The sequence below is a fragment of the Dreissena polymorpha genome, chromosome 2, assembly GCF_020536995.1.
Source record: "Dreissena polymorpha isolate Duluth1 chromosome 2, UMN_Dpol_1.0, whole genome shotgun sequence".
NCBI lineage: Eukaryota > Metazoa > Mollusca > Bivalvia > Myida > Dreissenidae > Dreissena > Dreissena polymorpha.
This window is the reverse complement of record NC_068356.1, coordinates 127,300,643-127,314,453: the sequence shown is the minus strand read 5'-3', so window position 1 is coordinate 127,314,453 and position 13,811 is coordinate 127,300,643. Positions and strand designations below refer to the sequence as shown.

General features: G+C 38.3%; 1 protein-coding gene across 1 annotated transcript in view; it reads right to left on the bottom strand.

Annotated features, from left to right (window-relative positions):
* Positions 1–13,811, bottom strand: part of LOC127868934 (protein unc-79 homolog) — a 118,159-nt gene that overhangs the window by 85,252 nt on the left and 19,096 nt on the right. The window contains exons 15-21 of the mRNA XM_052411124.1: positions 13,631–13,718; positions 12,336–12,424; positions 9,478–9,601; positions 8,609–8,905; positions 5,374–5,559; positions 4,376–4,481; positions 2,219–2,322 (exon numbers count right to left, since the gene is read on the bottom strand). Coding sequence (XP_052267084.1) covers positions 2,219–2,322; positions 4,376–4,481; positions 5,374–5,559; positions 8,609–8,905; positions 9,478–9,601; positions 12,336–12,424; positions 13,631–13,718 — 994 coding nt within the window. The remainder of the gene's footprint in view (positions 1–2,218; positions 2,323–4,375; positions 4,482–5,373; positions 5,560–8,608; positions 8,906–9,477; positions 9,602–12,335; positions 12,425–13,630; positions 13,719–13,811) is intronic.

Genomic DNA, 13,811 nt, shown 5'->3' with positions numbered 1-13,811 from the left:
TGCAGATGAATGGGCATGGTAGAGGTGTCATAGGAGACATCTGGGATCTCAATATTACCTGAACAAGGGCATTAAACAGCTGTAGATGGATGGGCATGGTAGAGGTGTCATAGGAGACATCTGGGATCTCAATATTACCTGAACAAGGGCATTAAACAGCTGCAGATGGACGGGCATGGTAGAGGTGTCATAGGGGACATCTGGGATCTCAATATTACCTGAACGAGGGCATTAAACAGCTGCGGATGGATGGGCAAAGTAGAGGTGTCATAGGAGACATCTGGGATCTCAATATTACCTGAACGAGGGCATTAAACAGCTGCAGATGGATGGGCATGGTTGAGGTGTCATAGGAGACATCTGGGATCTCATTATTACCTGAACGAGGGCATTAAACAGCTGCAGATGGATGGGCATGGTAGAGGTGTCATAGGAGACATCTGGGATCTCAATATTACCTGAACAAGGGCATTAAACAGCTGTAGATGGATGGGCATGGTAGAGGTGTCATAGGAGACATCTGGGATCTCAATATTACCTGAACAAGGGCATTAAACAGCTGCAGATGGATGGGCATGGTAGAGGTGTCATAGGAGACATCTGGGATCTCAATATTACCTGAACGAGGGCATTAAACAGCTGCGGATGGATGGGCAAAGTAGAGGTGTCATAGGAGACATCTGGGATCTCAATACTACCTGAACGAGGGCATTAAACAGCTGCAGATGGATGGGCATGGTTGAGGTGTCATAGGAGACATCTGGGATCTCAATATTACCTGAACGAGGGCATTAAACAGCTGCAGATGGATGGGCATGGTAGAGGTGTCATAGGAGACATCTGGGATCTCAATATTACCTGAACGAGGGCATTAAACAGCTGCAGATGGATGGGCATGGTAGAGGTGTCATAGGAGACATCTGGGATCTCAATATTACCTGAACGAGGGCATTAAACAGCTGCAGATGGATGGGCATGGTAGAGGTGTCATATGAGACATCTGGGATCTCAATGTTACCTGAACGAGGGCATTAAACAGCTGCAGATGGATGGGCATGGTAGAGGTGTCATAGGAGACATCTGGGATCTCAATATTACCTGAATGAGGGCATTAAACAGCTGCAGATGGATGGGCATGGTAGAGGTGTCATAGGAGACATCTGGGATCTCAATATTACCTGAACGAGGGCATTAAACAGCTGCAGATGGATGGGCATGGTAGAGGTGTCATAGGAGACGTCTGGGATCTCAATATTACCTGAACGAGGGCATTAAACAGCTGCAGATGGATGGGCATGGTAGAGGTGTCATAGGAGACATCTGGGATCTCAATATTACCTGAACGAGGGCATTAAACAGCTGCAGATGGATGGGCATGGTAGAGGTGTCATAGGAGACATCTGGGATCTCAATATTACCTGAACAAGGGCATTAAACAGCTGTAGATGGATGGGCATGGTAGAGGTGTCATAGGAGACATCTGGGATCTCAATATTACCTGAACAAGGGCATTAAACAGCTGCAGATGGATGGGCATGGTAGAGGTTTCATAGGAGACATCTGGGATCTCAATATTACCTGAACGAGGGCATTAAACAGCTGCGGATGGATGGGCAAAGTAGAGGTGTCATAGGAGACATCTGGGATCTCAATATAACCTGAATGAGGGCATTAAACAGCTGCAGATGGATGGGCATGGTAGAGGTGTCATAGGAGACATCTGGGAACTCAATATTACCTGAACGAGGGCATTAAACAGCTGCAGATGGATGGGCATGGTAGAGGTGTCATAGGAGACATCTGGGATCTCAATATTACCTGAACAAGAGCATTTAACAGCTGTAGATGGATGGGCATGGTAGAGGTGTCATAGGAGACATCTGGGATCTCAATATTACCTGAACAAGGGCATTAAACAGCTGCAGATGTATGAGCATGGTAGAGGTGTCATAGGAGACATCTGGGATCTCAATATTACCTGAACGAGGGCATTAAACAGCTGCGGATGGATGGGCAAAGTAGAGGTGTCATAGTAGACATCTGGGATCTCAATATTACCTGAACGAGGGCATTAAACAGCTGCAGATGGATGGGCATGGTTGAGGTGTCATAGGAGACATCTGGGATCTCAATTTTACCTGAACGAGGGCATTAAACAGCTGCAGATGGATGGGCATGGTAGTGGTGTCATAGGAGACATCTGGGATCTCAATATTACCTGAACGAGGGCATTAAACAGCTGCAGATGGATGGGCATGGTAGAGGTGTCATAGGAGACATCTGGGATCTCAATGGCGGCCCCACTCTGCACAGAGTCTCCACCTGGATATGTAACATGTACACTAGATAGGCCTCGTTCTGGGAAAACTGGGCTTAATGCATATTAATGAAGTGTCACCCAAGAAAAGGCGTGCAGTCTGAACATGCTAACCAGGGACAACATTCTCTGCTTTTATGGAATATTTTGTTTAAAGGAAGGCTCTTTATAGGGACAAATCCAGTTAAGCTGGAAAGTGTTGTCCCTGATTAGCCAGTGTGGACTGCACAGCTAATCTGGGACGACACTTTACGTACATGAATTACGATAACTTTTTTCAGAACAAAGCTCAGATAATCGTAGAAAAACAACAACATATTATTATGTTGCTGGTTAATGCATTTTTATAAAATCTTAACAGATATAAATTTATTTACATTTTACACTTGTTAAATCACATACTTTTAAACAAGATAAAGTGAAATAAATAGGTTATCATGTACTGGTATTCTCTACCTTTTCACAGAATTAAGCATGTTTACTTTCTCATAGGTTTCATAGTGATTTAATAGTAAAAGGATGAAATGAACTACAGTAGAAAGACAGCAAGTAACATAAATTTAAATTTGATTAAAGCCAGCTCAGGAAAACGAGGCTTAATACATGTGCATAGTGTCATTCCAGATAAACCTGTGAAGTCTGCACAGGCTAATCATGGATGACACTATCTGCTTTTGAGGAATTTTTTGTTGAAGTAAAGTCTCTTCTTAATGAAAATTCAATATTGGCGGAAAGTGTTGCTCTTGATACGCCTCCACTGACTGCACCAGCTAATACAGAACGACACATTACACACATGCATAAAGCCCCGTCACTGACTGCACCAGCTAATAAAGAACGACACATTGCACACATGCATAAAGCCCCGTCTCTGACTGCACCAGCTAATACAGAACGACACATTGCACACATGCATAAAGCCCCGTCACTGACTGCACCAGCTAATACAGAACGACACATTGCACACATGCATAAAGCCCTGTCACTGACTGCACCAGCTAATACAGAACGACCCATTGCACACATGCATAAAGCCCTATCACTGACTGCACCAGCTAATACGGAACGACACATTGCACACAAGCATAAAGCCTCCACTGACTGCACCAGCTAATACAGAACGACCCATTGCACACATGCATAAAGCCCCGTCACTGACTGCACCAGCTAATAAAGAACGACACATTGCACACATGTATAAAGCCCCGTCACTGACTGCACCAGCTAATAAAGAACGACACATTGCACACATGCATAAAGCCCTGTCACTGACTGCACCAGCTAATACAGAACGACTCATTGCACACATGCATAAAGCCCCGTCACTGACTGCACCAGCTAATACGGAACGACACATTGCACACATGCATAAAGCCCTGTCACTGACTGCACCAGCTAATACAGAACGACACATTGCACTCATGCATAAAGCCCCGTCACTGACTGCACCAGCTAATACAGAACGACACATTGCACACATGTATAAAGCCCCGTCACTGACTGCACCAGCTAATACAGAACGACACATTGCACACATGCATAAAGCCCTGTCACTGACTGCACCAGCTAATACAGAACGACACATTGCACACATGCATAAAGCCTCCACTGACTGCACCAGCTAATACAGAACGACACATTGCACACATGTATAAAGCCCCGTCACTGACTGCACCAGCTAATAAAGAACGACACATTGCACACATGTATAAAGACCCGTCACTGACTGCACCACATAATAAAGAACGACACATTGCACACATGCATAAAGCCCTGTCACTGACTGCACCAGCTAATACAGAACGACACATTGCACACATGCATAAAGCCCTGTCACTGACTGCACCAGCTAATACAGAAAGACACATTGCACACATGCATAAAGCCTCCACTGACTGCACCAGCTAATACAGAACGACACATTGCACACATGCATAAAGCCCTGTCACTGACTGCACCAGCTAATACAGAACCACACATTGCACACATGCATAAAGCCCCGTTTATCCAGATTGAGGATCATATCTGTCTTTCAACAAAAGCAAGACTTGTCCTTACTTGATGCCTCTTTACTGGCTGGTAGGGAGGAGGCGAGTTCCTCCACCTTTGGGAGGTCCTTGCTGGGGATCTTACAGGGGTCCCGCGGGCTGAACTGCTTCATCACCTGAAAAAGTACAGAATACAATAAGCCCAACTTTGAGAAAACCTGGCCTAATTTGTTTGTGCAAAGTGTCGTCCCAGATAAGCCTGTGCCGTCCTCAGTCCCAGGCACAAACCTTTCTGCCTTAACTTGAATTTTGCAAAGAGAGACTTCCTTTAAAAGAAAAATTCCATAAAAATTGAAAGTGTTGTTCCTTATTAGCCTGTGAGGACTGCACCTGCTAATCTGGCACGACAATTTGCGCAAATGCATTAAGTCCAGTTTTCCAAGAACAAATTTCATATAAAAGATTCCATATATTGTCTTTACTGACATCAGTTATACAATAATACAATATTTGGTCTCATATAACCTAACATGTAAATGTTTAACATTCAAAAACTAATTAGGGTTAATGACATTTACCTGCAGCTCAGTTACCACTATAAAGATTTTTGGTGCAATCGAAGTCTTGGTCTTTATAGCAATCACATTTATGGTCTAACTAGCATGTAATGGTAGATATGAACAGTGTAGCAACAGTTTTGAAAGAAATTAAAATATATTAATATAACATGCAAACATATCTATGTTTTTGAGCATGTCTTCATTTATAACTATTGCTAAGGCTGTTGCCGATAGAAGGTAATGGAATCCATTTACAACATCTTTTTTGCCGGTAACAGAAGGTGTGAACCAAATTTTTGCACATTGAAATTTACAGCTTTGATTTTGACATTTCTGCCATGATATGCTGAGTAATTTTTATGCTAATTGGCATTTAAGATAGGTATTGACAATTGAGAACATTAAAGAACATCAAAATATGCACTTGCACCCTATTAAGTAAGGGTCCCCATATTCTTGAGAATAATCTTTTTTATTTTTTTATTTATTGCTATGCAACCCATGTCACCTGACAGGCCAACTGGTGCCACAGAGTGATGTTCACACAGAACTGACAGTTGACAGTCTCCTGTTCCTCGTCACAGCTGTGAATGCCATCCCAGGGCACAGACAGCATGTTGGTCAACAGAGACATGAGCTCCTTGCTGGTCTCGTTGTAGATACCAAGGTGACGGGGGCTGTCCTGAAGCTCCAACTGCAACAGGAGAAATGAGGTCGCCATGTTGTAATGGATAAAGTGTCTGCCTAATGACCGGGTGGACATGGGTTCGATCCCCGCTGTGGGAGCATTCTTTAGCAAAGACACCAAGTACTGGTTCTAGTCCCAGGAAACAGACTCGAGAGCGTTTCAATAAGCCTTAGTCTTTCGATGCAATCAAGCTAAAATAAATAGGTTTAAACTAAGAGGAGAAACATAGGCAATTCAGAAAAACAAGATCAAGAAAATAATGTTGCATTAAAATTGCATCACTTCCTAATAGCATGAAAGATTTAAACGTTAATATGAAAATTTAAGTTTTAATACAAAAAAAGTTTGGAAACACAACTTTCTTTCCTTTACTTTTTAAAAATTTCCATTTTAATGATTGCCATTACTTGTGAGTTCTTTTAAAACAAACATAAAATAAAATATTTTAACTGATAACCATGGCAACCCTACAAGGTTTCAACATTGAAGATATTAATGTAAATGATTGTAAAATCTCAAAAAAAGGATGCATTTATGTGACCAACAGACAAAATGTCAGCGTAATATCTACATCTAAACTCAATCCCCATCTAGTTAAGCATGTAAGCAACCAACATACATACAAGGCCACACTTAAAATATCGTTGGTTTGCCCTTTACCGACCCTAGATTTTACCGGAGGGTAGGTAGGTAGGAAAATTATTTTATTTTATTTGAGAAATTATATTTTTAATACCCTCATAGTCTATGAATATTTATAACACTGTTATTAAAGCACTGTTGCAGTGTACGAAGCCCTATGTACATGTAGCTTTACCATATCTTGTTTGCTGTTTTCTTGCATATAATAGTGATTTTTTTTTGTGCTTTCATTTCTTACAGCCTGTGCCGTATGAATTGGGAAAATTAGCGTTATAAACCATGAAATTGGGAAACATTAAGCATTATAAATATCATTATATGTAATTAAAATTGCTTTTAAGTTCAAATTCATGTTTGACAGCATTTTTATATTATAAAGTGCTGCTTTAATGTCTTCATACAATGAAGACAATATTTAGTTAATATCCCTACACATGCATATTAAACTTGCAATAATCTATAGATTCTTATATACACCATTTATTTTAATCATAACCTCTTTAAGAGTATTAATTTAATTCATTATTTTTAAATTAAATATCATATGGGGTAAACATTAACAAATATTAACAAAACAGGCTTCAGTGTTCTTTTTGTGTTAATCACAAAACTTAATGATGTATTAAATAGATTTAAAATAATATATTTAATTTGTTTACCTTTCAATATCTTGCACTTGACAACCTATTTCAGTAAACTGTACAGCGTGACAAACATAATAAAGCATAATATGCGTATGAATCTGAGCATACACAGATCCACTAGCATATAAATCAAAACATGTTTGTCTTTTTTCATTTTCAAACGATACTCATCTTACATGCTTTAACTTTGTGAGTAGACTGAACTCCAATTTTCCAACACTCGTTTCCGTGACGCACATTCACTGTGCAGATTTCTAATAAATATTTGTTGTTTTTTATCTCAACCGTAGTATTTTGCATTAATTGACACACTCATTAAATTATATCCTAATAACCATATGATATTGGTCGTTAATTGAATGTTATTTATCATATCCGCCGTTCATCGCAAATTCTTGTTTGCTTGCCGCCATCTTGGAAATGTATAAAAACAGGCGTGCTCAAGCGGGATACGTTAGTTTCCTCTGCAATATATAAAGAGATGCGTGGATACTGGATAGCTACGTAAAATCGCACATATTCGGCTACATTCGCAAACCAAAACTACCATGCTTGCTCTTCATATACTCAACCTACATGCTAAATTTCTTTTGCAATAATTCCATCTTAACTCAAACTATTAACCAAAAAACAATTTGTCATCTTTTTTTAGTTACAGTTACTTTGACATTGACATCAATTGCCCCAAATGCATTCACAATCCTGGTCTGTATGTAATGCCTATGGACACACAATTTCAGTATAATACCTCCATTAAAACTCAAGTTATTGAGATTAAGACACTTATCTAATTTTAGTAACTGTGACCTTCACCTTTACCCTACATGCCCAAACACAATCTAAAGAATAGTCTCCATGCAATGCAAGCATGCTGGTTTCTTATAAATCATCAATATTTACAAATGCAAACTAACAATATTGACCAGAAACCATGTGTTTGCTGTTTGTCTATTTTTAGTTAGAGGGACCTTGACCTTCATCCGACAGGCCTCAAATGCAATCCCAAGATAAGTCTTTATTTAAGCTACCCATGAATACAATTGCAGTGCAATACCTCAATCAAAACTCAAGTTTTTAAGCAGAAACATTTGTATTATTTGAAAAGAGACGTTTACTCAGACCAAACAGGTCTCATAAACAATTGCAAGCTAGATTTCCATGCAAGCTTGTTACATTAAAAGTTTTAACCAAATTGGTCAATTCAAACTTAATTATAGAGCACAAACCATCTGTTTGATTATTTTCTATTTTTAGTACCATGACATGACTGGCCTCAAATGCTAGGTCTTCATGAGAGCTAGCTACATACAAAATTTCAGTGCAATGTCTCCATCAAAACTCAAGTTATTGAGAAGATTTTTTTTTTATAAACAGTGACCATGACTTTGACCGAACACGCCACACTTACAATTGCAAGCTACGTCTCCATGCAAGCTTGTTACATCCTACATTTTATTAAGAACGGGTCATCCAAACTAATGTAGGCTACCATAAAAACACACGTTTGACACTTCCCAACGACCCAACCGCCCCCTGACTGCCCGCCATGACAAAGTTCAATAACCAGGGTTTTAAACAGGGTTAAAACCTTGTTAATAAATCTCACTTAAGAATTAAAATGATGTTTTGAATATTTTCTCATGAAAAATTTCAAAGCAATAAATACCTAAACAGGAAACAATTTCAAGACAGCAAAAAAATGTAACCTCTTTAACAAAACAAAACAGCTTTACTTAATGGCAAAGAAGTTCTGTCAAAAAAAAAATAACCTGTTTCAAAACCAAGTCCAGCATCATTATGAAGCATGGTAGGATGATCTCTGTCTCTCGTTCATATATCTCAAAGCTCTCAGTCGGGAGTTGCTCTTCCTTGTTTGGGCTCAGTGGGGGCGGAATGTCTGCCGTCGGTGATGACCTTGTCAGATTGCTAGGTAGGTTGCTAGATTCCCTGTGACCTTGACCTAGCTGCTCCAGGTTGACCTCTTTTGTTTGGAGATGGCGGATTCCGAGTTTCATCATGCTGAAGAGCGTGTGTATGGGAATCACTATGTCCAGGCGGGATAGTATCTGTAACAGAGGTAATTAATATTTCAATTTAAAATGGAGATGTAACAGTTGCAAAATATGATGCAATTAGATTTGCATTGCTCCAGAGAATTATATATATTTCTAAAGGAGGCAATCAAAAGTAAGAAGAAATGATAACATCTATGGATGCAAAAATGTACAAAAGAATGTTTAAGGTTAATGTCCACATTGGTATTTAAATCAAACTTAAGCGTTGCTTACTTGCTGCCCTTTAGGTAAAACATCCATTTCAAGTAGCAAATATAATCTAACTTTGTACACCAACTGTATATGGCCAACGAAACGGAGGCACCTGCTAAACTATCTTGAATTCTATTGGGAAAACTGGACTTAATTCATGTGCGTGAAGGATTCAGTCACAGGCTAATCAGGGACAACACTTTGCCCCCACACTGGATTTTCATTTAGAAGAGACCTTCTTAAAACAAAAAATTCTATAAAAGTGGAGAGTGTTGTCCCTGATAAGCCTGTATGGACTGCACAGACTAATGTGGAAAGACACTCAAAGCACATGCATTAAGCCCAGTTTTCCACAAACGCGGCCCTATTACCTGTAGCCACTGTAGGGCTTGCTCCTGGACGTATGCACTCGGGTCAGAGAAACGAACCTCTGCAAAGTGGTACATCTTGTCCAGCATGAAGGGTAATGGACACATGTCAATGTCAAATGCTTTACTGAAATAGAAGTGGGCAATATGGTTTTAATGTCATATGCTCTACTGAAATAGCAGTGGGCAATGCTGTACTAATGTCACATGCTTTACTCAAATAGCAGTGGGCAATGTTGTACTAATGTCAAATGGTTTAATGTTGCTGTAGTGGACATGAGTATGTCAATGACAAATATATAACTATTATAGTAGACAGCACTATTATGCCAAGGTAAAATACTTCACTGTAAGAGAAATGAGCATAATTATGCCAATAAAAAATGCTTGCAAAAAATGGAAGTACCACCACATTTCAATGCTAGGGACGCTTTTCCCTACTAAAATATCTGTCAACACAACACATGACAAGTGTTCAGCGGTCGGAGACATATGCCCCCCCCCCACCCAAAACAGGGCTTTGAACTAGTGACCCCAATTTCTATAGAAGTCATCTACTGTCCAAGGCCAATGGGCATGTTAAGTATCAAACCAAGCGGTAAATTCATTGATGACTTATTGATCAGAAACAATATTCACACTTATTGTGGCAGTGGAATTGACCTTTGACCTATTGTCCCCAATTTTGATTGGGGTTATCTACTGTCCAAGGCCAATGCGCATGGAAAGTATCAAGCCAATCAAACGATTCATTGACGAGTTATTGATCAGAAACGCTTTCCCTACTTATTGTGCAGTAACCATGACCTTTGACCTAGTGACCCCAATTTCAATAGGGGTCATCAACTGTCCAGGGCCAATGCACATGATAACTATCAAGCCAATCGGCAAATCAGTTGACAAGTTATTGATCAGAAATGATTTTACACTTAGTGTGTAACAGTGACCTTACACTTAGTGTGTAACAGTGACCTTGACCTTTGACCTACTGACCCCAATTTCAATACAGGTCATGTACTGTCCAAGGACAATTTGAAGTATCAATCCAATCGGTCAATTTGTTGACAAGTTATTGATCGGAAACGATTTTCACACTTAGTGTGATAGTGACCTTGACCTTTGACCTAGTAATCCCAATTTCAATAGGAGTCATCAAATGTCCAAGGCCAATGCACATGTGAAGTATCAAGCCAATCGGTCAATTCGTTGACGAGTTATTGATCGGAAACCAACTCGGTCTACCAACATTCAGACTGGTCTACCAACAGACAGACCGACCGAAATCCAGCAAAACAATATACCACTTCTTCTTCTAAGAGGGACATACTAAATACTGAAAAAGCTGTCAACACAAAAGCAACATTAAGTGCCTTTCTGAAATAACAGCAGACACAATCACAAGTTAAATGCTTTACTGAAATAGTAGTGAACACCTCTAAATTATTTAAGTGCTTCACTAAAATAACAGAACATGCTGTGTTTTTTAAATTAAATGCTTTACTGAGATGGCAATAGGCACCTCTCAATCATTAATTATGCTTCATGCTCTTATGTTTGAAAAATTTCATCAACAAAACAAACTTGCATTCTAATGTGCATATGACATGCTACTTCAATATTTCACAATCAAATGAAAACTTTTCTCTGTAAAAAAGTGAACACAAATGGCATATCCACAAATTTAGTTTTGCATAAATACAGCTAACCTCTTATCCAGTTAATAATCAATTATTGCTTGTCTATGCTGAACTTTTTATCACATATTGGAGATGGGGTAGAACTTAAAGCCATACACATTATTTGGCATAGTAAATTTAAGTATAAATAAGAAACATATTTTATCTATGCCAATTAGAATATATCTGGTGGTTACAAGGTTGAAATCCATCTTTTTGTGATTTAGATTAAAAATAATCGTGTTTGTCGAAATGGACGTATACGTCTAGAAATCCTACTATCAGTTTTAAAAGCGGTACTGTTTGAAAAATAATAAATTACTTGCTAAGTAGGCTATAGATTTAATTTTATCTATGCCAATTAGAATATATCTGGTGGTTACAAGGTAGAAATCTGTCTTTTTTGCGCTTTAAAACTTTCAAATAATCTCGTTTGTCGAAACGAATGGACGCATACGTCTAGAAATCCTTCTTTCGGTTTTAAAAGCAGTACCGTTTGAAATATAACAAGACTATTGCCAAGCAATATACGTCCCTTACGGGTCCACCATTGTCAGAAATCCCACCATTGTCAGAAATGTTGTTTTTTTGTTGTTGCTTTTTATATTTGTTGCCATAGCAACCAGAATTTTTGACATAGGAACAAAATAAAATGACGTGCATAATGTCCATATTGTTTCATGAACAAATATTAAGAACTTTTTAAGTTATCGCAGGATCCAGAAAACCACCATTTTCAACAGTATTTCTTATCTATTTGTTGCCAAACAACCAGAATTTTTGACGTAGGAACAAAATGAAATGCCGTGCATAATGTCCATATTGCTATCTATCCATGTTTTAAGTTTCATGAAAAAATATTAAGAACTTTTGAAGTTAGCGCAGGATCCAGAAAAGTGTGACGGACAGACTGACAGACGGAGCGCAAACCATAAATCCCCTCCGTTGAAACCAGTAGGGGACAATAAATTACTTGCTTACTAGGCTATAGATTTAATGACAAGTTTGCACACTTTCAAATTGCATCTATATGTATTGATTAACATGTATTTCATTTCAAAGTCAGAGGCAAGGTGTGTGGCTTTAAGGATAAACAAATGATCAGTGAAAGGAAATTAAACCTCTCATGAGTTATGATTATTAGTACAAGCCATGGAAAACGCAATATTATGATCATATAAATACCTTAAGAGAACTTTAAGAAGGTGAAGGTCATCGGATGGCACCTCAGTGCGGATTGCTTCCATCCAGTATGGGATGACATAGTCCCAAATCTACAAAGAGGTGATTGAAATTAACAAACGGTAAGGGATCAAATAGTCCAATATCTACAGTAAGGTTAATGAAATTAAAACAAAGTAGGGAATAAAATAGTCCAAAAATTAAAACAAAGTAGGGAATAAAATAGTCCAAAATCTATAAACCAGTGATTGATATTTGCACATGGTATGGGATCAAATAGTCTCAAATCTACAGAGCAGTGACTGTAATAAACACAAGGTAGGGGATCAAATAGTCCCAAATATACAGAGGAGTGATTGAAACAAGGTAGAGGATCGAATCGTCCCAAATTTACAGGGAAATGATTGTAATTTATACAAGATAGCAAGATACTCCCATATGTACACAGCAATGATTAACTTAATACAAAATAGGGGATCCAGTCATTCAAAATCTACAGAATAATGAATAAAATTAACACAAGGTAAGGGATCAAATAGTCCATTAATTTACAGAGAAGTGATTGAAATTGACACAAGTAAGTAGATATAATAAACCCATAAACATAAAGAAGTGAGTGAATTTTTTTAACAGGCTTGTTGAGATTCTCAGTTTTAGAAAAGAGGATTTGCAATATATAATCCATTCAAGTCATAACATATGATGTCCGCCTTGTTTGGAAATATTTGATTACAGGTAGAGCAGATTTACATAAACTACAATCAAAGAATGTATTTAAGTTTAAACACTATTTTCGATTTTTTTTCAACAATCACATTAGTTTTTTAAAGAATGAGAAAGATGCGTTCTTTTGCTAATATAATTTGCCATATAAACAATTATTCAGACATAGTAATGAACTATCAAATATCTGGCTGAACAATATGAATACTAGTTTCAGACAATTAAGAGAGAGGAGTTGAATGATTTCTTTCTACAAATAGATTGTTTGTGTACCACTTGTTTCATTGTGTACCAGTAGATTGTTTGTGTACCACTAGATTCTTTGTGTACCACTTGATTCTTTGTGTACTACTAGTTTTTTTGTGTACCACTAGATATTTTGTGTACCACTAGATTCTTTGTGTACCACTAGATTCTTTGTGTACCTCTAGATTCTTTGTGTACCACTAGATTCTTTGTGTACCACTTGTTTCTTTACGTACTACTAGATTCTTTGTGTACTAGAATTGAGCACTTGTGGGTACAAACGTCCAGTGGACACGCAATGCACCAGCAACCCTTCATTTGATACTAACCTGGTAGGTTATGATGTCATATGGTACGAGGCAAAAGAAGCAGTTGAGACCCTCTTTGATTTGTGTAGTGCGTGTTGCTAATGTGTCCCTGTAAAATAAATCCAAAAGTTTTAGTTAAGTGATACGATACTGTCGTATATTGTAAAATAATACACTGTGGATTTATTAAATTTCATTGAAA